Here is a 27,892-nt window from a genome sequence, read left to right as displayed (position 1 = left end):
TCTATTGCTAATTTTTAACTGTTACTTCATATTAAATATATTGACTGATTTCCCCAGATAGCCATGAGAAGAATATGATGTGTGTGTGTGTGTTTTTGTTTTTAAAGATTGTTTCTCACATAAATAACTGTGAATGTGAGACTGTAGCCTCCATAGGGGGTCATTGGACTCTGAGCACACAACCAGGAAGCAGCATGACTCCTCAAGAAAGAGTACTGCTGTTGAGCTATTTGAATTTCTTGATCTTTTTAACAATGACTCCTATTGAACTGTCACTTTGCCTAAACGAGACATCCATGACCATTTGACCCTTAAATCACACTGCTTGCTAGAAAGACACATAAACACAACCAACCAAATCTAAAAATGTTTCCATGCTGTTTGGTGTTTTCAGTTATGGATTATTTTTTCTGTCTCTTTATTCCCCACATTTTTATCGCAGGAAGCAGCTGAACTTACTTGGAGATTGGTTGAAAATATGAAGGCCAAAACACGCTGCAGTTTCACATGAGGAAAAGTGCAGGGCTGCAGGATGATTAACAAAATGGCAGCAGGAAAATGCTGATATCCTACACAACAATTAAAAAATGTTGCTTTTCCTGATGAATTATTGACAGTCTTCTATGCAAAGTGATTCAGAAAACAAAACTAAAGATCTCTTGGAACTGCTGGTCGGGAATCACCAAACTAGAAGATTTAACCCTCTCAAGGCAGGCGTTGCAGATTTGCAACAGTTAAACACTAACAACCTGATTACCCCACATACATATTTTATGAGTTTTTTTTACTCAGAAGTACCACTGCAGGACGTGGTTGTGCATTAGCAACTAAAACTTAATTTGAGCCTGAGAGGGTTAATAAACCTGTGCTTGTAGCTGCCCTGCAGGCCTTGTCCTCAGACCTCAAACACTAAGATGATGTAAACAAATGTTTAATCGTGTGAATACATATCAAACATATTTAACAAACATCTTTTGTTGAACATACAGTAAAAAGTCGTGTATATATCTATATATATATATATATACATATGAAATGCTGCAAAGCGAGATGACAAGGCATAGAAAATATACATGGTTGTTGTGCAGTCCCTCTATGCTTTAGCAATGAACACAAAATTCTAATGATGTAAAACATCTAAGAAGAAACAAACCTTACTAAAAACCTGAGTTTCACATTAAAGCAAGAACGGTTTCAAGTATCAACTTGTTACCACTACAGGAGAGCAACAGTGTGAAATGCAGCTACAAAAGACATGATTTGGTTCGAAAATTGTTCTGAAATGTTCAGAAAATGAGGATTTCTGCCATCAGTAACAGATAAATACTTTGAGACTTGTGAATAATTACTCAGACACAATATCTTCCCGTACGTAGTTATTTGACAGTGCACACACACACACACACAGGAAAAAATAAAAAACAACAACAAAAACTGTCAGGCAGAAAGAAATGATTACACTTACGCTTGATACACTTTGTTACAGTACAAAAAATCATATTTTAAAAATCAACTTTTTAGCTCAACTTTATACAAAACAGTTTCTCCATCTTGTGCTCCACCAGGAAAGAGCACTTTTGACTTCCTGTACAGCGCTCAAGCTTGACCTGCTTGCATTTCTATGCCAAAACACTTACAGCCTTCCAGTCATTGTATGTCTTCTGTGTATTTAATGGGTTTGACTGTCCAAGCATAATACAATCATATAAACACATCAGTGTTCAAGCTGAGACTAACTAGCTTGAATGTCCTGCCGCATACTGACAAACACAAATGAGAGAGAACTAACTCCTCGGTAACCGTTTCGTCTTGATCTACAGCCTGCGCTGTAAAAAATGAGAGTCATCATTTAAATAGAAAGTGTACCCGCTCTGCAAAAATGATATTGTTACCTAAAAGATTATAAATGAGGTGTTTAATAACTTCAGAAAACTGGGCTTCTCCAATATTTCCACGTTAATTTACATAAACTAACTAGGGCGCCCCTGTTGATCAGTACCCATCAATAATGCTCATGACTTCCTACATTCACTACTGGCATGCACAAAACTAAATCCGACAGTCTGTAAGAGATGCAGTCATTCAGAAGCTTTTATTGCCTTGTTAGAAATTATGCAGCGAGACGTTCACTGCCAGTACCTGAACTAACCTTCCACGTCTTTTGTGCAGAGCAGCCACCCTGAAAACCTGACCAGGGAAAGAAAAAAATAAGCCAGACAGTAAATAATAAAATAAAATAAAAACAAAACCTATAGTGTACATCCGTGTGTATCTGTAGAGGTAAGTTAATAAAGACTGACAAATTATGGCATCCAGTTATTCAAAATAAGGCAAAAAGGACATAAACATAAACACAATGATCTATGATCAGATATCTGACACTAATTACAGCTATGTAAATGTTGACTTCATGTACTAAGATTAACTTCATGTACTTTGTAAAGAAGACGCCGATTTCAGGTTAAAACAGTCCACTGGGGGAGTTTTACTACAATTCAGAATTGCTTCGTTTTTTTTTTTATCATTTTTCCTTTAAGTGTTTAGACTTTTGCTAAAATTTTCCCCCAAATTCACAGCCGCTCAAATGCTGCTTCAAAGTGTTTTCCACAAATCCTGAAGTTCTGACGGTGAAATCCTCGGCACTTCCATTTTTCAGGTTTCTAAAAACGCCTCAGAATTCACAAGACGTAAGGCTAACATGATCTCAGTGTCCTCGTTAGTAGCTACAACCGTGGCTCGTGTGGACTTCACTGCATCCTATCACTGCAGAATAATGCTTGTTTGTGTGTGTTTGGTTGACAGTGATCAAACAGACGTTCATCCTCTACTGCTTGGTCTGCTTCAGCTTCTCGATGTGATGACAGAGCTTTAGCGCAGGGCCCAGCTTCAGACCCATGTACTTCATAATGACGTCACTGCGCAGCAGCATCAGTGCCTTCCCATCAATCTCCTGTAGGGATAAGAGGATGTTTTCAGCTTGGTACGTACTTCATACTTTCTCTAAAACCGTCTAATAAAAATGTTAATGACTTTAACCAGACAACTTCCTTTAGCACAGCAAAGTAATGTATTGTGTATACTACTGTAGACCACAAGAGGAAGATCAGAGGTCGTCTTCGTCCATAATGTATGTTACTTAACATTTCAGTGCATGGCTGTTTGTTGAATTAAAATAAAACGAATTTTTATAAAAAAAAGAGTGAGGTTAATTTAAATGAAATACTCACGTGTTTCCTGAACAGTTCCACATGCGGCCCGAGAGTGTGGGGATCGGCTTCTTGGACAAACCGTATGACATCATCAACCGACCAGGAGGAAGCGCCGTTTCCGGAAGCATCTTTGTCCTGTTTCATGTGGTCTGGACCTGTTGTTGAGCTAGCTGCTGCGAAGAATGAGAGCAAAAGGAAGGAAAAATAAATGAAGAATTATCAGAAAGGAAAGAAATGATCCCTGCAATAGTTTGATGTTAGGGTGAGCTGTTAACACGGCCTTGATATTTGTCTCAAAATTTGTAAAAAAAAAAAAAAAAAAAAAAAATTGGGTTCACAATAAAAGTAAAAGGGAAAACAAAACCCACGAGGCGAATATTTGTCTGTGTAGTGGTTAAAGAAAAACCTGGTGTGTCTGTGACTGTGTGTAATTAATCCTACCCTCCACTCGTCTGTGTGCACACACTGGGCCAGGTTCAGTGGGGTTGGAGCTAACTCGTCGGAGAGGCGGCGGCGTCTGTGCGTGTCCGGGGTAATACGGACGCTCCCTCTTGGCTGCTCTGTAGTCTGGCGTGTTGTGAAGAGGGCGGGGGCTCGGAGTGGGATCCTTAGAGGGATCGTTGTTAGGCAGGCCGTTCTCAGCAACACACAGTGGTTCTGTTTCAATAAAGAAAGAGGAGGAGATTAAGACTTCATGAGTGCAAGAAGAAAACTGGGGGAAAAAGCACGATGTACACAATGACACGTTGACAGACTCATTAAACAGCAGCGTGTCAAAAACTTTACACTACAACACACCACACTCCATCAAAGCTCGTAATAAATTTGAAAGCTTAAAAGCTCACAACCTTTAATCTTTCTCTTTAAAAAAAAAAAAAAAAAATTAAAGCTCTTCACTTTTACAGTCAGTACATGCACACATTTCCCCCACCTGACTTGGCCCTATTGTAGAAGCGAGAGTTGTTGGTGTAGGGGCTGAAAGGCTGCGAGCTGAAGAGACTGTCACTCTCCAGATGTTGGCACATGTTCTCCAGGAACCGCAGCACAGAAGAAGCACTGGAGGCAGAGGGCAGCTTCACATAGCGGATACCATGCTCTGACCGCACTGGAGGCAAAACATGGCAGCTATTAGTTTGCATCTGAGTGTGCGTGCGCGCACACACAAACACACACACACACACACCACACAATATGCATTCACAGCTAAAGAAAACAGCAGATGGTTTTGGGTTAGCAGCACTCTCCATTTATAAACCTGCATATTTCACCCCATCCCACACGGCACAACACCCTCCCATCCAAGCCAAGCCTGCACAAATCCACAAATTAAAACCCCTCTCCCCACCCAACCTCTCCCATAGCCTTCCCGATCCGACCCCCCGAGGGAGACTCAATCCCAGAATCCCAAACCAGGTTAGACACACATGTCACTTCTTATTACAGACACAGTGCTCACATCAGCTGCTGCCACAGGCACCATCTTTTATTCCACCTCTCTCCTGCCTCTCTCTCACACACACACACACACACACACACACACACACACACACACACACACACACACACACACACACACACAGTACATTCACATGTGTTTAAACCAAGTTCACTGGGCTGATTGCCCATCTAGGACGCACAGTGTTGGAAACTCGAAATTAAAGGCGCTGTTTTATAAGATGTGATAATGATTGTGAAAATATGCTCTTGACAATTAAATACTTAACCATCATTTTTTTGTCACTTTTTGTAACAATTACAGAAAAAGGACAAAGCATTTTACTCAAATACATGTTAGATGTGTCATCGACCTTCATTGATATCGATTATTAGATATTATATTGTTCACATATTATTCCATGGTGTTCTCCTGATTTACCTCTAATGACTTCTCCTCCTGTATGGGACTGGCTCTGCAGAAATGACAGCAGTACAGAGGGCTGGTATGTGCAGTCGACGCAGGCCTGAACAGCCTGCTGAAGCACTGCGTTGACTGGAGCTGGACCGAAGTGGTCTGGGAGTTGCTGCACCAGTTTTCGATCAAGATGCGGGCCGTAGTCACCGTGCTTGTTCACATAGACACACACTGAGATGGCACAAATACAGGAAACATTTGCAAAGAACACAAAAGAATTAGACTTAAAAAAAAAAAAACAGATAGCAGAATACAAATTTTAATTGGAGTTTGATCGAGGCTGTTGTTACTAAAACTTAAATCGACAATTTATATATAGACTTTAATTTAAAACAGATACATTCGTTTCCACTCCGTAGCACATTATGATTGGCATGTTTCGACAATCTGCAGTCTCTCATGTACACAATCCTTGATTTAGTCATTTGTAGGAACCTATTTGAGTATTCTTGGTTAAAGCTCTACACGTACAAACTGCAGACAGACATGCCCCAAAGCTGCTTTAGCATTGCATTAGTTGAAGGCTCAAGGGCATTGTAATCCTGAAAAGTGAACCACTGATTCACTCTGTTTTTTCCAAGAATTTCTCTGTATTTGGTTGGATTTTCCTTCCCTTAGTTCCATAGTCCCCTCTTAGCATGCTGAAGCATGCTTCCTCTGAAGGGATGGTAACCAGATTAACCAGGTGATGAGTAATGGCTATGGTTTGTAGAAACAGAGAAGAGGTTTTTGGCAAAACTTCATAATATTCAAGGTGCATGGCAAAGGAGCATAAAGTCTGAAGTGGTTCTGTTGTATAAAGAACAACGTGACTACCTTCATCAGGGCCAAATAATTTTTCCATTGGTGGCTCATCAGAGAATACTCTTCCTCTTACTTACATCTTCCTCTTCTTTGTTATGTCCTTTTAGTGCCATTTGGTCCAATTTAAAAAAAAATCATGAGAATAGATAATTCATGCTACAATCCATCAAAACCCCAACATACTCTAATCTCTGTAAACAGAGTAAATGTAATCAGTTCTGCTCATTTCAAGCTTCTTCCATTTCGCACAAACCAGGTTAGACCCATTTCGGGTTTCTGTTAGAAGTATGATAGGGAAAGAAAAACAATCACAATTTCATCTAATTCATGTTAACGTCTACAAAAATAAAGCACACAAAATCATTTGATCAACCTTCCTATAAATATTTAGTGTTGAGGCATTAAAATCTGTTTTGGTTTAGGTTTTTTTTACCTGTGCAAACTACATTTGTGCTGTTGTTAAGGTTGTTGTTGTCCGCTGAGACGTGGCTGATACTCAATCTGGTCTCTGGAGGTGGAGCTGTAACTGATGACGCCCCCAGGGACTGTACCACCCGAGGCTTCTTCTGAACCAAAAAACAAACAAAGCCTTTCTCAGTAAATCTCAGTAACCTACCTACAAAGGCTGTTAGATAATCATTTATTAACTGTCTCTTTTAACTCTTCTTCACATGGATGGCACTGCATACAGTGGCTTTTAAAGTAAGGACATTTTTACTTATACTTTCTTTTTTTTTTATCAGTAATCAACTTTTGACTATTTTCTCTTTCTCTAAACCATTTCTGACATGGCAGAGTCACTGGCCAAGAGACTGTGGCTCTGGTGACATCTCACCTTGTTCTTAGGCTTAGGTCCTCTCTTCTTGTGTGGTCTGGGGGCCAGTTGAGTCTCAGTGCTAGTTCTGGCCGGGCTTTGTGACGCTCCATTTACCGCTGCTGCTGCTGCAGCTTCTGCCGCCGCTTTCAATAAAGCGATAGTCTGGGATTTGGGACGACGACCGCGGACACCCTTGCGTACAGGGAGGGGAGGCAAGGGGTTTGGCAGTCGGTACGAGGTCTGCATGGAGGAGGAGTTAAAAGACGAGCGACGTGTAGATGAGGTGGAAGAAACAGGGGCAAGCAGGGCACCAGGGAGGGTAACTGGAATAAAAGAGGATATGGAGAGACAGAATAAGTACATGGAAAAGATCTGAGAGATATAAGAAATCAAGATACTTCTCATTACTAAAAAGATGACATTCTAAAAGCTATTGGGCTGCAATTAGCTGCATCTCTTTCAGTTAACTTTTAACCCCGTAAAGCCTGAAACATGAAATAATTACTAGAATATCCTAACTTTTTAAAATTGTGTTTATTGAACCTTCTGACCTTTGAAAAAAATGAAGTGAAATATTAATCAGCATATGTGACTTTTTGTGCACATTTTTGTGCAATTCATTGCTTACAGTAGTTCATGTCTCTTATTGGATGCGTCAGGTTTTTTAAGGGGAAAGAAAAAAATCACACTGATGATGTAGAGGTGTCAAAAACTCATGTATCAGATGAGCTCCGTTTGGAATTACAAGGTTAACAAAGTCATCTTTATTCAGATTACTTATGAAAAAAAGGAAAAGCATCAAATAAGAAGCTAGAACCAGCAGATTTACGGATTTTGTTTGTTGCTTAATTAAAATGATTATTTAATTATCAAAATATTTGCAGATTGACTTTTATTCAGCTGGCCAGCTAATTATTCAATAACTGATGGTGCTTTACACACAGCAGCGCCCTAATCATATTTACTCTCCACCCATACAGAGGCTTTAAATTAAGATGTGCAGAGAATCCACTTTGCTGTAGGTCGTTGAGCCAAAGCGTGGAAAGCAAAAGTTAAAAGAAACACAAAAGCTGCGGGAAATGAATAACTGAGTCCTGCAGAGGAGATTTGTTTTGATTTTTCAGAGTCCCCTGGGATTGACAGGTCCTTTGTCTTCAGCTCCTCCCCGTTCTGAAATCAAAGTCAAAAGTCACGAGTCCCCAGAGAACCGCCTGAGTTTCCATTTTCATTTCAGTTTTACTTTTCAAACAAACAGAGAATTGTATGATTCTTTGTTATTTTGTGAGTTGGGACCATAATCTTTTGGCTACTTTCTCAAAAAAAAAGAAAAAAACAAACAAAAATAACAAACGCAACGATACATCTAACCTATATCTGAAATATTAACCTTAGGGGAAAAATAATTAGCAAAGAATACTATATTAATAAAAATAAGACATATATAAATATACAGTTGTAATGTTTAAGGTTTTCAATGGCTTTTCTTATTACTTAAGGATGTTGTCAGATGTTGTGTAAACTGTAAAAACTAGTCACTGACATCAGTATTGTGAAATGTTAGTACTGCACACAGGCTGACATCCAGCATGGGATAAGCTGGGGTCACGTATACGTGCTTCCCCAGAACAGAGACTCATGATCTGGCCTTCATCCCTTATGTCAAAATAAAAGACTCCACCTCCTCCAACCCAAAACAAATGAAAAAGAAATGTTGAAAAACAATCTTAACAACTCACATACAATTTCCAACTTAAAACGCTTTATTTGAATATACCTGAAAGAAATAACAGGTACTTTAAATTCCAATCAGCAGGTGTTAAAATAGTAATAAAGTGACAAGGAAGTGAGAGGAAAGGTAACAGCCCCTGGTACACAAAAATATGACTATGCAGTGGCACCAGCAGCCCTTTTTCATTTTTCATTAGCCTCAGCATGACACTGTGATAAAATCATATAATTATCAGAGTAAATGTGTGAAAGAAATGTAGCCAGATAACAGAAAAAGAAAGAAAGAAAGAAAGAAAGAAAGAAAGAAAGAAAGAAAGAAAGAAAGAAAGAAAGAAAGAAAGAAAGAACATCTCCTATTTCAATACAAATGTATAGCTTAGTGAGAGCAGGGGCTTGAGAGTGCATGTTAAAGCTCTCAAGGGGCGAAAGCTTTCATTAGAGCCCTTGACTGAAGCAATATGGAGCGACTATGGAAGGTCTACGGTATTCTCTGAGGGGCCAGTCTGGGCGCCCTGAAAGCTGCTTAATTGGGAAATGACTGAAAGTGGGCGTAGAAGAGAGCAGTGTCTTATTTCAGGGGGCGAAGGCTCACTTGCTCACCAGGAGCGGTCACACAAAGCGAGCTCAGAGAGCGGCGGCGATACCAACCTGCACGCACAGCGGTACGCTCATTCACGCTGAACTCAGAGTAGAAACCCTACAAAGGCAGATCAAAATATCTTTGCAGGGTACCAGTCAGTATCAGCGGGTTTAATTCACCGTAGGGAATCTCGGTTGGGGCTCTTCTCTGATCTTTCCCCGCTGCAAAAAAACATAATCCGGTCACATATGTGACAGCTACCGACGCCACACGTAACATTTCCACACTAGTGATTAATGTCATATCCTAACACATCCTGGTTTTGTTGTCACATAAAAAAAAAATGATTGAGCTTTTCAAAAAAATTTAAAATCTGCTTATGAAGTACTTTCATTTAATGCTGTCACTGTGGCAGTATCGCATCATATTGGCTGTCTCAGTCTGTTCCAGCTGCACGGTGAAGCTATATGTTTACACTGAGCAAAGCTAACCCGATACCCTCACACTGAAGGTCATTTCACACCCTGTGGATTTGAAGTTTCACTGCACAGACTTAATGATGCTTCAAATTTAGGAGGCTGCATGCAAAAAAGGCTTAAACAGTAACTGCTGTATGTCCACATGTGAAGACAATTCAGTGCTGTGCTGGGAAGCTGTGGGTCCTTGCCTTTATTCGGATTTAACTTTGACTCGAGCAACTCGCGTAAAATCAGGAAGGAGTCAACAGATTACGATAATTAGCCCAAGTTATTCACCTAGCCCCAAAATCTCCCAGCTCAAAAGCCTAACCCACAAAACTCAGACGACTCAATGAGCCAAACTACAAACACTACAGGACACCACCAGAGGTCAGAGCTGTTTGGGTGATCCACACAATATTAGACACGTGATCTTGAGGCTAATCTGTGCTGTTAATGCATCACAAATAAACAATCTATCAGATGTGTCTGTAACAAAGCACTGTTCCTAGATCCAGCAATCACATTACAGCCACTAATCGCACATAATCACATCTCCTGCATTACACCAATTCTTTAAATATCTGCATAGCAATTAAAAAAAAAATCAGTGTACCTTTTCATGTGCAATCAAAATGCCTTTATCTGGGTTTGTGTACATTTTGTAAGTGTGTAGATTTGTATATTTTCTCAAATTCATTCCAAAAAGAGACAAGAAGATTTTCATAATATAGTTCCCTATTTAGTGGTCTCATAGTGGGCATGTGCAAGAGTAAAATTATACTGTTAGTTGAGTTTTACACCTTAGCCAGTGATGCAAAGCAACACAAAGCGTAATACAAGAAGTAGTGTCACGGGTTAAATATGTAAAATAGCACTTTTTTCATTGGTTTTAATAAGTAATGTGTATGAATACATTAAAAAACCTGCGACTGGTAAAAGTCTGGCTATTCTAAGGTGACAAATCTTAATGAGACAAGGAAAAACCTTTTTTTAATTTGTTGTTTCGGTTTTTTTTTTTTTGTTGTTGTTTCTGTATCATATGAAAATCAGTAAATAATAAATACATAAAAAGGCAGGGACAAAAAAAGCAGCATGGCTTGCACAATGGCTAAAAGGGATTTAAAAATAAGACCAATAATAATTTTGGTTAAAAAACAAAGGCAAAACATCAATTTCAACAAACAGAAACAATAACAACAAGCAAAAATAAACAATCCCAAGTTTTCCAAAAAAAAAGCAACAATTCTTTTTAAAATGTCTGAGCAACACATGACTAGCATGTATACAATGTAACCAAACCGAGCCATATGGTACTGATCATGACTATATAAGTCCAGCTCGACCCACTGACCTGTGTAAGAAACCGCCTGAGGAAACACGCATGTTTGGCGAGAGTGTGTGTGTGTGTGTGTGCGTTCGTGCACGCATGAGAACGGCATCACGGAGCGAGAAGTGTGTCTGCTGTCTGGGGGGTGGGGGAAGGGGCCCCACAGAGTTCCCTCTCATCTAATTACACCACAGACACACACACACTTACATGTAGAGCACCCTCAAAGCAAACAGTCCATTCACACACGCACACACACACACACACTTACAGGCTGTTCCTTTGAGTGAATTTATTGCAGTGTAAAACTCATCGGCTGCAGATTTAACTGTGATACTGTGTGTAGAAAGCAGAAGGGGAAGTTGGTTGTGTGTGTGTGTGTGTGTGTGTGTGTGTGTGTGTGTGTGTGTGTGTGTGTGTGTGTGTGTAGTCCCAGAGTCTTTGTCCACACACACACACACACAAAGTCTTCATCACTGCATGATTACAAAAGTCAAAGACAAGTGCACATATAACAGATCTGATGTGCATTAATCGTTCCCGGAGCCTTCTGCAAACAAAATCCTGATGCCTTGCACACAGAAAGACATGATCAAAAACACATGGAGCTCTAAACTTAATTACAGCCAACAATACTGTTAAATCCTCAGACTCTTAGTCAGTCTGTCTGGCAGCAGTCACTGGTCTCTAACAATGAATGTGAATGAATGCAAAAAGACTCAAAAAGTCATCAAGCTAAACAAAGAAAGCAGCTTGAACCCCTCACACCAAACAAGTCCTCTACACTTGTGAAACAACTTTTCTGTGAAATGTAGGATCACTTTTCACTTCCTTTTTTTTTTTTTTAGCTTTCGATACAGCAACACCATAAAGGGAATCGGGAGTTTTCTAGTAAACTACACAATCATTTCAATTATATTAACAAGAAATTATATGAACGCACTTCTACTACCACTACTTCCTGTTTTGAGGAAATTCATGATTGTGTCCAGCATTGTTAATTTGTTAGATTCTCAGACATGTTTCAGTTAGAAAACAGCAGATTTGTAAAACACAGTGAAGCACAGCGCACTCAGAAACATGTTACTGCTCCAAAATCAGACAGCAGATCACTATGTGTGTGAAACTGTAGCTCACATCAACCTCACAAGAAGTTTTTCTTTCATTTGCACAAGCGCAAAAAGAATATTAACTTGATAAACAAAGGCGACTCACCAGGAAATCCTCGGCAGGGAAACGAAGAGCTTCACTTCTGCAGTTGTGGCTTTCGTAGTAGTAGCAGTATTAGTAATACTGGAAGTTAAGGCAGCCGCTAGCCGATAGTAACAGTAGTGTGTATAACAATACTAGTGAGTGAGAACAGTTGCTTCCTGGTTCTCTCTTTGAAGCAACTCTTTATTCTTTCAGCCTGTTGTTGATTTCTGTCCCAGCCTGTTATTTCCTCTTCTTAACTTTCTCTGATATCCTGTCTTCATCTGTACTTTGTTGTCTATTTTTTGCGCCTCTATCAGCTGCTTTCTCAGTTTGCCTCCGTGGGTCTTTCCTCTCTCCGTCTCTCTAGCTTTCTCCCGGCAGAAGCCCACAACAAAGCCCACGCTGCTCCTGCTTTTGCCATTGGTCGAAGCTGCTGCAAAGCTTCCCTCCCAATGAATGAGCAGGCGGGGTGAGGGGTGAGGGAGGGGTGGTAAGATTTGCATAGGGGTTTTGGGAGGAGTAAAGAAAAGGAGGGAGGGAAGGAAGAGTGGGTGTGTGGAGGGAACTGAGTTGAGCCCTTTATTAGTGTTATCTGTAGGCTATATCGACAGTCTACATCAGTCACCTGCTTCTAAGCAAGCCTCTCGGGGAGGGGGGAGATGAGGGAGGGGACAGGGGTTAATGGTGGGGCTCCGGAGCGGATGGGGGATGGGAAAGTAGGGGTTGTAGGGGGGGAAGAGAGGTTAACCTGGATCAGAAGAGTCCTGATTGAGACGGGTGAAAAGGGGCAAACTCTTGGAGTTGGCGCACACACAAGCAAGCTCACACTCAACATAGAAACACACACACACATACACTGTCGCAACCAAGGAGCACCCACACCCCCCACCAGTGTAACCCTAGCCTATTCAGACATTCCCTGATGAAAGATGGTCAGGTCCAGCATCAGGAAGCAGTGGCATAGTCGGATAGCACCCTCACTCTGGAACAATGCGGAACAGAGCAGCCAGAGGAAGCCAGCATGGGAAAAGTCCCTTCAGAGACAACTTAATCTGTTTCTAAAGGGAAAAAAGGAGTGCTGATGTTGCAGATTCAAGAAAAAAAATATTTTCTTAACTCTACAGCACTAATAGACCTATGTTCATTTGATAACATCATTGTTTTTTATGTCTGCTTTTGCAAGAATGCTTTCTTTCCTTTGCACTGATTGTTACTGAATGTCTAAGTCCAATATCTTCCTGCTTGTGTGCCCATTAAGCATACTGCGGGTATAAAGTGAGACTTAGAAATAATTAAAGATGTGTAAATCCTGTGCATAAGAATCTAAGACGACGAGAAGTATTAATTTGCCTCAAAACAAACAAAAGATGACTGCCGTGTGTCAACGTGTGTCAACGTGTGCTAACATGGCGACGAGCTCTACCCTTCATGCATTATTCAGAGAGAAGAGACAAATAAACTAACACAAAGACGCATCACACCAAAAGTTTAAAAAAAAACAGGCATAATGACAAATTTCTTACAGTACAAAAAGGAAAATAATTACACCCAATCTTGGCGTCCCCTGTAGCTTCTTTCAAAAGTATGTAGCAGGGTCGCAACAGGAGAATTTTGATGAAAGCTAATGAGAATTTTTAAACGTAGTAGTAATTACAGAGTCTCTCACTCCTGTTCGCACATGCACAGATAATTATCAGCTCATTAACACCTCAACCAAGCCCTACTTATTCACTTATTCGCATCCAAACATGGTAGCTGTCTAGTGGTTTACATTATTCTTTTTTCTCCCCCTCTTCAGAGTGCACACAAAGGGAAAAAACCTCACGCACACACAGACTTGGAGATAGTTTCACAAAGAAAGGCTGAGACTCTGGTTTTGATCACACTAAAAACAGATGTTCAAAGCAGACGTTTTCTCTCTAAATACCTTTTTTTTTTGTTGTTTTTTAGTTTTTGTTCTTACCTTCTGTTTTCATTCATTTTTCTAGCATATCCTGTTCTATTTTAGTCGCTGGTTTAGATTGTTTGTGTGGGCTTGTTAGTGTCACTGTTTGCGTAGCAGCGTTTTACCATTAAAAAAGCAGCACTAATTCACTACAAACCGTGAGTAAATCAGGAGCTTAAACAATGGCTGGCGGAGCAGCACTGTTAAATCACTCAGCTGTATTCATTTCAGATGGAAAAAAGAAAAAGTCATCTGGAAGAATTCAGGAGTTACAATGACATTTCACTGGAAGAATGCACAAAGTCTGCAGATGAGGCTTTCTCTGTCCTTCTGTTAACCCGTCTGTCACACTCAAAATTGCTTCCAAATGGAATAACTAACAATGGCCTCATTGCTGTAAAACTGAAGGGGACTGCTGGATGTTCACTCACTTGCTTAAACACACTAAACCACATAATAAAAAGCCAGGTTTTGTCAGTTCGGGAGGGGGGGGGGGGGGGGGGTGGTCACTTTTTTGTCACTTTCTGCAACTTGTCAGAGTTCATATGAATCAAGACGATTGCACACTGGCTGTTTGAATTCAGTTCAATTCAATTCAATTCAATTAGCATCATTGTCAATGCCACAAAAACGACGAGACAGCGCAGCATCTCCATAAATTACAGCAGCAGTTAGGTGCGATATTCACACCTAAGAGTTCACGTTATAGTTTCCAGTCTTCTGAAGGTCTTTTTAAGTCTTTGGACATTGGCCGCTTTTCACTCATTTTCCATCTAGTCCTTCTACCTGAACATTTTCACATTTATGTTTCTTTTGTCATTGTTTAGTCACTTAACTAACCAGTGAATCATTCAAGCACCTAACTCTAACCTAACCAGTTTATGTAATGTTTTTCTACACATAACATAAAACTTAATCGAATTTAACAAGTTTTCTGTTATGTGTAGACATAAGACAGGTGTGTTGTGGTTATTGTAGGTACTTTGTTACTAGCAAGCTTTTATTTAAAAAAAAAAAAAAAACATTTCTTTGGTTGAATTAATGAAAACTGCCAAAGATAACACAGTTTGACAGGAATAAAATAGCATTTTTGGGCCATCAAAGTGATTCCCGAAGAAATTTTGACTGAACATGTTGCATATCTAAGCATGGTGTGCAGTGTGTCCTTAAACAAATTGAGGAAACTGTTCAATTATAGGACAAAAGAAGATGTGGTAGGCCTAACAACTACCTACAGCAGATAAACAATATTTGAAAGTCATGTCATTAAGACATAGGAAACAATCCAGCAAAGACTTCTGGCCCTTCAGTTGATCCGTCCAGAAATGGTCTCAAGAGTGGCTGCCAAAGAAAGCATTATTAAAGAAAGGAAATGGGGAGAAAACGATGAGGTATCCAAATTACACAAGAACTGGACTGAAAATCATCGGCAGCAGATCTGAAATTTGATGGTAATTCCATGGTTCTGCCATGGTGTGGCTCTGTATTTCAGCCTGTGGTATTGGAAAGCTTAACAAAATTGACAGAATTACGCACACAGCCAAGCACCACCAGATTCTGATCCTCCACTCAATACCATCTGGAAAGCATCTGATTGGCAAAAGCAGCTGGCATCCAAGAGCATCAAAGGTCTGGAAATCTCCTTCAAGAAACCTGGAGAACTATTCCTGAAGACTAAGAAATGACAAGCTTACCTAAGAGAGTTGAACAATAAAGGTGATCATACCAAATATTAAATTTCAAGCAGATATAGAATTGTACAGACTCTGTTTTTGCCTCATATACTGTATTTTCATTAACGTCTACACACATTTCAATAAATTGCTGTGCCCATTTCACACTTTTGTAGCAAACTATGAAGAAATGAGGGGGTGGCTTTCCCCAGAAATAAAGACTGTGGAAAACTCACATGGAGAACGTTACGTAACGATGCCATTTCTCACCTTTGGTGATTAATATTTTGCCAGCTTGAGTGTAATTCACAGAGCTACAGTGAGATTTAATATCTTTTTAGTGGACAGAAACACAAACAAGCTGCAAACGTCCCTGCCCCAGGACTGCAAACATGCTCTGACATGGCACATAACTGTTGTCATCCATCAGTTATGTGGACGACCCACAAAAAGACAAAAAAGAAAAAGACACACACATGCACACACCTCCCTATTAATCAAGATTCTTGCTTTATTCAGTACCACAAGCTTCTTCAAACAGGGAACACCAGCAAGTGGCTAAAGGCGAGGAAACTGCTAGATGGGAGCTGATGACCTTAACAGCAAACATGGGGAGGATTGATATTTATTACACCTGCTAAACTTTGTTTAGAAACCCCAGTTTCAGAGTCAACAGACTACCTCAAGAGCCATTCGTCAACGTGATTTTGATGGATGGCAAGTGTCTAAATAGCAGCCAAAGAAACTAAACAGCTGAACTCTGAGCATTTTGCACTGGATAAAATCACATGGAAACATGCTACGTAACTGCTGAGTGTAATTAGCACGTAATGCACGCTGATTGATAGTTAATAGCTCAGTGCTGCCCTCACACTAATAATAGGAACGGAAGCTCGAATTCCCACAGACTCACACTAGGACTGTTTTGTCCCACATGCCTCCACAGAAAAACGACACAGTACTTAAAGAAGCAGCACAGTGTTTTTCTGTCTTTAGATGTTTCACACAAGCACGCGCATTTGACAGATCTTCACATAGTTGGCGAAGCATTTATAAATATTTTAAGTATTTTAACAGATGAATTTCTTGCCAAACTTTCCACATCATTAGAGCAGTCTGAAACTTTGGTCTATGCCTCTCACTATCTCGTGGCCATGTCTACTTTGCAAAATTGTCACAGGGACTTACAGTACCGGATTAAATGCAAATGTTTTCAGATTTAATCAAACAAGCTTTCTAAGAAGCTCCCAGCAATTGAAAAAGCATTTTTAATAAGAATAAAGACTACACAAGTACTGAAAACTCATTAACAATAAAAATAAAAAAAAGCTACAAATCCACAAGATAGATCTTTAGTTTAAGTGGACGATTAAAGACACATAATTATTCAAACAAAAAATAATTATAGGCTTTGATAAAGATCTTCAACATTAATGATCTTTATGTTGTCATCTCCTGTGATATTTTTCCTCTCCAGTGTCCAGAGACATAAGCTCAATTTTCTCCACATACGCTGCACTAACGTTTAAGGCATTAGGTCTCATTGTACATACTTAATTCAGCAAAACAGGACAAATAAGTTCCCCCACATACAAAACCTTTCAGAGGATTATAAACTGAAATGTGTTCTTTCCGAGCGTACGTGACCAAAAACTGTATCTCCGTGGAAAAAATCAATGATTGCCGTTTTGCTCTAGCTGCCACACAACTTTGTCACGTCTTCAAAAGGGCAAGAAGGAGGAAAGAGCAGACCGAGCTACCGCACATTAAAACAGCCTGCAGTTATGGAAAGCAGCGCTAATGTATGATAAAAAGATCAGAAACTGGAATCTGCTTAAGCTGAGTCTTCAGGGAACTCTGCAGACTCTGTGTGGAGGTCAAAGCGGTGGGTCATAACCCCCGCCAACCGAGCCAAGTCAACACACACAAAGAACAAATACAACTGAAGCCTTGACATTCCTAAACTGGTTAGCTTTACAGATTTTTTGCACTTTTGTTAAACAACCTTGACTACGGACCAAGACAGTCCATTGTCTGAAAAGCTTCTGGTGCTGCATAAACTATATTGATTACATTCTTATATTTATTTATTACAGTTTAATACATTATTTCCAACTCCTGCTGCTTGGAGCTGACTAAAATAATTATTGTGAAAAGGCTCTGCAAGCACCGCCTGCTATATGATTTCAGACAAAGAAACCATCTTGAAATATTTGACCTGTTATAAAAACGAAATGAGTAACACTTAAGAACAGGGAGCAGTGATTATGACATCTTTTACTGGTAATAACATCATCATAATAGTGATACTTAATCCGAGTATTTACATTTTATTTTATTTCAGTTATTTTTATAATCTCATTACACTTTAACTACAACTTAATCACACCATATGAGGCTAAAGCTTCACCTCAACTGGCTCATTAAAACTAATAATAGCTGATTAATAATGAATTAACTTAAAGCATTTTGCTCATAATGCTTGTGTAAAGTTACTAGATCAGGAATTATAAATATTGGACTGTTTTAAATTAGGTTTTGTTGTTTGTTTTTGTGAAGTATCTGAATATCCTTATCATTATATAAAACACTGTAACATCCTTAATGTAAATAATCAACCCACTGAAGGGAGAAGTTTTTTTTGTGATTGTTCTTAACTTCTGTTTTCAGCCATTGTGCTTCTCATATCCTGTCCTGTTTTAGTCACTGTTTCCGACTCTTTGCGTTGGTTCATTTGTCTGTGTTTATTTTACTGTTAGCCTCACTGTTTTACCATAAAAGCCTAACCGGGGGCAACATATACAAACTTGTGGCTACAAATCCTACGTAGCCTACATAGCACAGGTCCATTTATTTTCTTGCTGCTTATCCGACCAGGAGTGCAGCGGGACTGCAGTCTATCCATGCTGACACTGGGCAAAAGGCATAATTCTTAATTCCCTTATATGGTTTGCAGCATTTGAGCATTTGTGAGAATAAATAATAAGACACACACACAGAAATGCATATTAGCTGTAATACAATCAACACAAAATGCATCTATTCCTCACAGAGCTGAAGCTGACGGACCAGCTCACTCTCAACGTTCACACCACAACAAATTGAGTAACTGAATAAACGCAGTTAATTTCACTTAATCAAGTAAACGACTCGTTGCAAACTTAGCACCCTCACAGTTTGCCACAGATGATTTTTTATTCAAGATAATCCTGTTTGCGTCCCTCTGCACGTCTATGTAAATGCAGGGTACAGTTCCTGTTGTACACAGTGAATCTCTTACTAACCAATAAATAAAATGTCAGCAGAAATATGAAGAGAATATGACGCTAATCTGACTGAAAGAATTTCAAATGTTTTCTGATGCAAAGTAAAAACTGAAGCTCTGACAGAAAAATAAGGCACTCCTATTTTAAGACAAAGCCTGTCTGTCTTTAAAATGGCGAGAGCGAGACTCGCGCTTCTTCTCTCTATTTAAGCGAAGTAAAAACCTCAAGCCTATTTAAAGAGAAGTGAAAGCACACAACAACTAGGTCAATACTTTGGTTTTTACAACCATGTTTCACGCACACAGTTATCTCTGCCACTCTGATCTCAATGTAACGCCACAGCTCCGACACACGTCAGCATTTATGCTCTGCTGCTCTCTAGAGGCCAAAACGTGTAGTGCCCGAGATCTGACCAAGATTACCAACCAGGAATAAATAATAGAAGGCTTGGTAATTAATTCCGTAAATTTGAGCCAAACTTCTCACATAGGAACCTTCCGTTCCATAATAACATGAATCCCATTGCTAAGATAAAATTACTGAACACAACAAACCTCTGCCTGCGTTTGTTTTTGTTTTGTTTTTTAATTTCACAAAAAAAAAATATAATGACAGTGAGTGTTCAAAACATCTGGAAATTGTCCATCTGAGGACCATTCACAGAGAGCCAATTTATGGTGTGAAGTCAGTGGACACAAAGACACTGAAAGCTTCAGTGATCCAGTGGCTTTGAAACCAGGACCTTCTCGCTGTGAACTGTTAGCATCTCCCCCCCCCACCAGCCACCTAGTAGATACACCTATGGTATCAATTTCAAAATCCTACGTAGCCTTGTTCTAAAGTTATCGCATTCACAAGATTTTCAGGAAACTCAACCTCTGACCTAGAGGTCGAGGTCACTGGCATTCAAATAGATATACTTATGGTATCAGTTTGAATATCCCATGTCACCTCATTCTCGAGTTATTTATTTTAACTGTTTATTCACATAAACAGATTTTTTAAAAAGCCCTAAAAATGCATGAGAAAAAACATATGAACCAAAGCAGCACTCACAGAAGTTTCCGGGTGGCTGCAGGTTGTGTTTCGTCAGGGCACACCAGCCGACAGGGAAGATGTCTCTGGAGTCGAAGGGGCACCAGTAGTCAAAGGCGCCTCGCCAGCCGTCAAACATGACAAAAATCTCCTGACCTCTGACCTCACCCACTGTGGCGGGACAAATCAGGTAAGGGTTCTTCCTGTCCACTGCCTCTAGCTTCATACCAGGCTGAAAGTAGTTTTTGGCAGGGCTGGCAGGTTCCTAAAGAAACACGTAAATATACATGCAAATAAAATGAATCCTGCAAATCTAATGGAGCTTTATTTTAATGGCAGATAAACTGTGCAGAAGGTGAAAGTGAACCACGGAGCCCACATACGGAGTAAGATTTCATTGTGTGATTAAAATGGACAAAATTAACTTAGTAAAGGCCGTGCTGTTGTTTGAGCATATAAAAAAAAATCCCTAAAAAACTGTTTACTATTACAAATTTCTATCCAGTTTTTAAACATTATTTTCACTAAACATAGCTGCCCTCTTCTTTTTTGTCATTACCTTCTTAAAAGCCGAGGCTGGGGCCATCTCTGCACCGCTGAGCGTCCGTAAGAGGAACATGGGCCAGGAGGAGGCATTCATCCTGAAACCTGTACACAAGGCCAAAACAATTCAGTTTAACCTGATTGTTAATGCTGCAAATTACTGACCAGGACTTCTCTTCACGTTCACACTGGATTTCTACATGGTTCTTCCACAAATATGATGAAGCACCTTTAAGTGCAGGATATTTTTATTCTGTTTATTTTAAAATAGGACTCAATGTCACCAAACTGCACTTAAAGACGAAAACATTTTCAAGGAACACTTGTGCTTTTCCTACTATTACAAGTCGAAACACACATACAACATAACATACACCCTTTTCCAACATACAGTCACTGGGAGAGTTCAATTAGGCAAATTAAGTACAAAATTATTTTGTGTATGCTCTAAAACCAAATAATACCGATCATAATGTTATGTTTTCAATGCATTATGTACATGCTTCTCATATTTTGTTAAATATATTTGAGTAAGTTTTTAGTTTCTAGGAACTGTAATCATTCAGATATTTCAATTTACAAACAAACACTGAACGTTACATGGAAGTCTTAATAATCCAAATTGTTCCCGGTAACAGCAGGAAGGCACCCACCGAGCGGCGGCTGCAGCATGTCTCCGTTCCTCTCGCAGGTTCCTATTGGCTGGATGTCCAACGAGTCGACCAGCCGCCAGAAATCGTTGGTGTTGTCGCTACCATCCAGACGCAGGCGTAGCCGAGTGCCCATCATCCCCATCACCGTTGCGATGCACACCGAGTTAGAGTTGCGAGGGTCCCGTGCTTCAAGTTTCATACCTGCCTTGAAGTCATTGGTGGGGGGGACTCTGGACTGCAAAGGGATACCAACAGACCTTCAGTCATCGCTCCTTGAACATGAAAGATGAGTCTGCTAATATTCCTCGAATGTGTACTGGCAATAACAACTACAAGAAAAACAGTTGTTAGTAACCGTCTTAGTTTTTTGTGACTTTTGCAGCCTGTGTTATTTAGCCCATCTGATTATATATGACGCGGTGCCCGAGAACCACTTTATGTCGTTCAGTATACAGTACTGTGCAAAAGTCTTGAGCCACTTCCATTTCTTTTATTTTTCCTGGAAAACAGGAAAGAGGTGCAGCAATTTTTTGAAACATGTGCACACACACAAATGGAAACACAGTATATAAGACAAAAACGGAGCTTTTACAATTCTACCAAGCTGGAAAGCTAATAATTGGTATGACCACCTTTATTCTTCAGTACAGCCTGAACTCACTCAGGCAGCTTGTCATTTCTTTAAGTCGTCTTCAGGAATAGTTCTCCGGGTTTCTTGAAAGCTCTTCCTTGGATGTTGGCTGCCTTTTGTTCTGTTCTTTGGGGAAGGCAATCCATGACTGATGACTGAAACACTCATTGTTGTACCTCTCTGCTGAACTCGTCTGTACATGCTGTAAATGAGACCTCTTGCCACTGATTTTCAGTCCACTTCATGAGTAGTTTGGCATACCTTCTCCCTGTTTCCCTATATTAAGAATGGCTTAACAGCCATTGGATCTGAAGGCTCAAGTCCATCTCTCAGGCTCTATGTCAGGTCCAGAATACAAAGAAATGAGAGGCAGAGGGCTCAGGAACAATCCTGTTGCACACATCCAGGTGATATGGATTGTGTGTTGCATGTAGATTGTGGTGTTTTGATCCTCAGTGACGTTGCTGCTGCTGCCACAGCGCTCTTTGATATTAATGCATGTAATGTTTGTAACTGTGATGTCTTTTTAATTATGGATGTATTTACTGACAGCTGAGGAAAAACACAGAAAACTTTCAAAAAGGATAACAAATGTTACAAACTGAGGAAATATTTAAGGTAAAAAGCCAGAATTAACTATTAAGGTTCATATTACAAATTGTGCTCATATGTTTGGGAGCCAGTCAAGGTTTTTCTTACAGTTATGTCTGGAAGGTTACTTTCAAGATGTAATACTTTACCAGTTTTTCATTTTTCTCAGAATTTTACTTATTAGATTTTGATAACTTTTTATTTTTCTAACAATTTAAACCGATGACATAAAGCTGAAAAATCCTTAAACCAGTGGGGTAAAGCTCATAAAAATGGGAGTTGTGCAAAATTCAGCTCTTTACTGGAAACCAATTCACTTGTCATGCATACGGCACCTTAACATTACATTTCGAACAATTCTATACTTTTAACTTTGTGGGAACAGTCTGGAGAAGGCCCTTTTCTTTTCCAGCATGACAGAGCCCCATTTGCACAAACAAAGGCCTTTAAAGGCATCGGTTGAAGTTTGGTGTGGAAGAACTTGAATGACCCTGACCTTAACCGCATCAAACACCTTTGGGATGAACTAGAACAGCCAGGCCCTTTTGCCAAACATCAGTGTCTGACCTCAAAAATGCTCTTTTGGATGAATGGCACAAAGTTCCCACAAAACACTCCAAAATCTTGTAGAAAGCCAGAAGAGTGGAAACTCTGCAAATAGGGACCAACTCCATATTAATGCCTATGCTTACTTCATAACACTGTGGATCATTGCATATGAAACAAACTCCACTCACAACACCGTGTTGACTGAAATGTTTCTTGTAAACAAATACTATATGTGGGGGTTTTTTTTAAATACACTAATCAGGAAGTACCTCTTTTGTCTGAAATCATCACAGAAAGTTTTTGTGCCAGGAAAGAAGCAATATGCTGAAAAGGGAAATTAATGATATGGCATCTTAAAAAAGCTTCTTAATGATCAAGTACCTGTTTGAAGCAAGAGGGCGACGCTGCAGTGGAGGACGTTTCTCTCAGATATTCCTCCCAGCTGAACGGTTCTGGCACAGAGGACGGAAACAAAACGCAGATCAGTCAGATACAGAACAGGTCAAAAAAGTGTAAAAAAAATCACGTGTTAAAATAAAACCAATCAACAAAAAAACCCTTGTAATAACACTAAGGCTAATTTAAGTGAAAGGAAAAGAAGCAATCCCCACTTTATATTAATAAAAGCAAAGTAAAGCTTAGTCTGCGCAGGATGTCAGAAATACACAAAAGAACGTGAGTAATACTGTTAGAAAAGCAGGGGTGCTTTTGTTAACCTACCCCGGAAACTTACTAAAAAAAGACATAATGAGTTACTAACTGTGGAAGTGGTTACACTGCAGTGGCTGGATTAATTTAAAAAAAGGTTTAAATTAGACTGATAATGAGAGGGTTAACAAAGAGGAGTGACAAGGCAGAGATCTGCACAGCTAACCATTAGACTTGTCGAGAGCAGAGCCCGCTGTGATGCTGCTCCGTCTCTCCTTCTTCTCCTCCTTTTGATCTGAAATCAAAGCGGTGATTGAACGGCTCATCAGAATTATGGAGCTTCTGATATACAGACTTTAATTACTGTGAGAATGAAGGCATTGTAACAGTTCTCAAACTACCTCAAACATACCAAACATAAAAGACTCCAATCGGGTCTTTGTTAAAAAAACAAAAGAAAGAAAAAACAAAAGAAAATCAGCGAGGATTTTGTTTTGGGATGTACCTTCTAGTTTGGGGTTTTTGGATCAAATTGGCACAAAGGCACTGTGCAGGCTTACCTCTGTGTGGCGTTCGGCCCATGATGACTGTGCTTCTTCGGGTCAAGTCAGGCAGGCAGCTACCCAAACAGATGCTAGAAATAACACAGTCAAAAGAGTTCATCTCAGTAGAGATCAAATGTAACCACCTAATAGCCACAAGCAATTTCCGTTGAGGGTTTTCATGTAACATAAACTTATACTTACGACAACATTAGAAATTTGATTATTTCAGATAATTAAATGGAAAATACTCTGTACTAAGCCCACGTAACAACATTAACAGATTATAAACTTATTTTAAAAATGCATCCACTTTTTTTTCCACTTAGAAAGCTGACGTTCCTCTAGTTTCCAGAATATTGGAGAATTTACTTTGGAATACTACTGCAGCTTTATAAAGCACTAAATAGTTTAGAGCTAAATTACATTTCAGATCTGCTGCTACATTATGAAAAGTCCAGACCTCTCAGATTGTCTGGAACATGTCTGCTTGCTGTCCACAAGATTAAAACTATACACCGCAAGGCAACATTCAGTTTCTATGAATTACAAACTGGGGGGGAAAAAAGCTTTTTTTATAAAATTTTCTGTCCGTGTAGTAGTCCACTCTAATGTGTAATTTCCTGTTTAGTCTGTTTTATTTTATCTTGCACTCTGTTTCGTCTAAATCTTGTTGAAATGTCTTTTTAAGTCGTCTTTCGCCTTTTCTGTCATCTGTAAAGTACACCCATTTACCTCGTTGTTTAAAATTACTTCACAAATAAGCCTGCTTGACCTTTTTCAAAAATGCTGTGATATTTTGCTCACTCTCAACAAATCTCAGGGAAAAAGACCAAAAATGAAAAATGACTCTATCCAACTGTGTAGCCAAAGCCTACTAACTTACTCCTCTTATTGTGAATTACCTAAAAGCATAGTGAGCCGTGCTTTTGCACCAGGCGACCGTTTGTAACCATTACTTTGAGTCAAGTGCTTCTACAACCAATTGAATCCAAACATGGCTAAAAATAGTACCTACCAAACATAGCGTCCACACTTGTTTGAGTGCCAATTGTGGCACAATACAGACAAGTTAGGGAAGTACTGACAGAGCTGGATTAACATGTTTTAGTCATTTTATAGGATGAAAATCAGCCATTTCTCAAAGCCCTCTGTGTTATTTTTCTAACTGTAACCTATAATTTAACTAAACTTTCCACATTTAAATTTCAGGGGTCGTAGAGGATGCGCAAGAGCTGTTCATTGTGCAAAACAAACAATGAACTTCAAGCAGAGGCAAAGAGGTAAAACATGTCCAACAAATGCTCACTACCACTCATTTTAACTAGTTCAATTCCATGTGAACTCATCTGCTAGCAGCTTTTCAACCATTATTACTCCTTTTTCAAGAAAATCAAACTGTTACCACACTGCTTAAGCTCCGAATCTGGTCCAAAACCGAGGATCAATTTTAAGAGAAACTTCAGCACAGTGCCACTCCATGCAAATTCTGTACATAGCTACAGCTCAAACTGAAGAGAAGAAAAAAAAATAATCCACAGCACACAAAAGAGACAAAAATACAAATTAAATCCACAAATCCAAAGGTTTAGATGTCTTCAGAAGCCTCACAATGTCTCCTTTCTTTGTGCTTCAAAGTTTTAGCATCTGCAATGTATTGTGGCCGACCCTCCCTCTGAAACCCCCCTCTCTCTAACCCCCCCTGTGCAATGAATCCCACTGAGTCAGAAGAAGCCATAAAGATTCCAAGCTGCCATAAAAAGCCATTAAGACGTGTGGAAGTGGGACGTCTGCTGGCAGACATGAAAAGGATTCCAGCTCCAGACCAGTTCAGTGTTTGCATTGGTTTGTCCGCCTTCCTCAAGAGGGTCAGACAAAACTGCCCCGCAGACCAGGAAGCACTTAATTTTTACAATCTCCATTTCCACTCATGCAGCCACTGATCTGGGATTAGTGCGACGTTCACAAAACGGAACAGTGAGAAGACGTGAAAAAGCCGTAACTCTCACTCAACAGGAGCTGTCAAAGTGTTTGTCACTGATTTTATTTTTATTTTTTTATAAGGCACACATGTTTAAATAAAAAAAAAATCTTTCTTATACTACAAACTGATTTTTGACTGTGTTATGTTCACTGGTCACTAAATTATTGGGATTTCCAGTTGTGGAAGAAAGCTAGCAAAGCAATAACAGAGGAACACAGAAAGTTTGTTTTGTTTCTTGACCAAAGATAAAAGAGGCCAATAAAACAAATCTCAGTCATCTTCCCCCAAAAGCTTTTTCTGACTCTTAATTAAGAGTCAAAGATACCTTGTTTATTTCTATTAATAATTAATCTAACTTCTTTTTTTATTATTAATATTTTTGTTGTTCTTTTTAGTTTGGGAGTGAAAATGTGGGAAAAAATGCTAAAATAAAAAACAAAGAAATAAAAAGTTTAAAACCAAAGAGTAATGTGGCGTAAAGGTTTGGGTTCTTATTGTTATTTTACTTTTAATTTTGAAATAAAATTTAAAGCATCACAAAAGATAAAGAGGAAAAATAAACGTGAGAGCAAAAACATAGTGGATTACAGTGCAGTACAGTAACGCTACACGTTCTTAACTGTAAACTGAGCATCTGGTAGTTTTGATTATTTCAGTTTTAACTGCATTTCAGAGACAAACAGAAAAAAATAAAGTGAGAAATTATTTATCTGATGAAGAATGAAGACGGTTGCGTGGACTCTCAACGACCAAATGGGGGAAGGTGACTTGCTGATTATTAGATAACATAATAACACCTTTACTCAACTGTTGAATAATAACTTGGTTTTTTAATTATGAGGGATGTTTATTTACGCTGCATCACTGTCTTCGCTTTTTTTTTCTTCAATAAAATGTTACAAGAGTGAGACGAGCTTCCAAAACCGGGTTTGAAACCACGCTCTCGGCCTGGCCTGGTGTTTCCTCTGTGAGGCAGGACAGTTGGGAGACAGGACGGTGAAGGGATCACATTACTGCTGCTGGGAGGCTGAGGGGTGTGTGAGCCGCTGCAGGGCGTCACCTCCGCGATCATAACTTGGGATTCTTTCAGACCCCATAACTTTAACAGCAAAATATTTCTTTTCTTCTTTTTTTTCCAAGTCAAACTGTTTTCGCAGCACCAGCATTAAAGATGAGTCGCTTAAAAGCTTTGAAATGGAACAGCATGCAGGTTTAGAGGAAACAATAAATAAAAAAAATTAAACGTGCATTGCTCTTTTTTTAAATTTGCAGCCTGTGAGGAGGGAGGAAGTTAAATAAGCTGAAGGTAGAAATTTAAATGTGAAGAAAAGTCTGTGACGCATTTTCATTTGGGTTATGGTCACATTTAGTGGGCGGGACAGAGCTCCTCACACGGGCTAAACACTGCTAACGATACACTGTATCCACAGCGGTGTAACTACAAGGCTGCAGGATCGCGCTAAACGGGTGTTTTTCTTTTCCTCCTCAGTTGCAGAGCAATCCTCTGCATTAGTCCAGTAAACAGAAAGCAAAGGGAAAGCTGCAGAGTTCTATGTAGCTACTGTAGGCAGCACCGAGCTGCCCGTCTGCACAGACTACAGTATAAACACGCTCCGCTGTCCGACACTGCGTGCGCTAATAGTAGGAAAGCTGAGCGCTTTTGACCGCAGCACGGAAAACAAAACAACACACGAGACTAATAAAGAGGGATGAGCCGTACCAACCGTGTCAACTGGGTATTTTGATGCGAGACTCCTCACTTTCTATCAGATGCAAGCCGCCATATTCGCTGCAGCTTCG

General features: G+C 39.5%; 1 protein-coding gene and 1 long non-coding RNA gene across 4 annotated transcripts; one reads left to right on the top strand and one right to left on the bottom strand.

The window, feature by feature from the left end:
• Window positions 1-915: 915 nt before the first annotated feature.
• On the bottom strand, window positions 916-27,892 carry scml2 (Scm polycomb group protein like 2). Of its 3 annotated transcripts, none has more exons than XM_026164292.1 (14): window positions 27,813-27,892; window positions 24,127-24,200; window positions 23,793-23,861; window positions 23,300-23,370; window positions 21,148-21,382; window positions 20,511-20,599; window positions 19,973-20,216; window positions 6,761-7,065; window positions 6,359-6,491; window positions 5,086-5,292; window positions 4,141-4,314; window positions 3,651-3,866; window positions 3,228-3,382; window positions 916-2,950 (listed from the first exon to the last, which is right to left on the bottom strand). In XM_026164292.1, the coding sequence occupies exons 2-14, from the start codon at window positions 24,146-24,148 to the stop codon at window positions 2,825-2,827; spliced, it is 2,046 nt and encodes a 681-aa protein (XP_026020077.1). In that variant the 5' UTR covers window positions 24,149-24,200; window positions 27,813-27,892; the 3' UTR covers window positions 916-2,824. The 3 variants fall into 3 exon arrangements, with proteins under 3 accessions (XP_026020077.1, XP_026020066.1, XP_026020086.1); XM_026164281.1 differs by having other exon boundaries at window positions 27,817-27,892; XM_026164301.1 differs by having other exon boundaries at window positions 3,228-3,379; window positions 27,817-27,892.
• Window positions 2,918-3,309, top strand: LOC113020385 (uncharacterized). The gene is made up of 3 exons (XR_003272191.1): window positions 2,918-2,980; window positions 3,089-3,127; window positions 3,243-3,309. It is a non-coding gene; the product is annotated as an uncharacterized LOC113020385 (long non-coding RNA).

Source organism: Astatotilapia calliptera, chromosome 1 (assembly GCF_900246225.1).
Source record: "Astatotilapia calliptera chromosome 1, fAstCal1.2, whole genome shotgun sequence".
NCBI lineage: Eukaryota > Metazoa > Chordata > Actinopteri > Cichliformes > Cichlidae > Astatotilapia > Astatotilapia calliptera.
The sequence above is the reverse complement of the archived record's forward strand: the minus strand, read 5'-3'. Positions and strand labels throughout refer to the sequence as shown.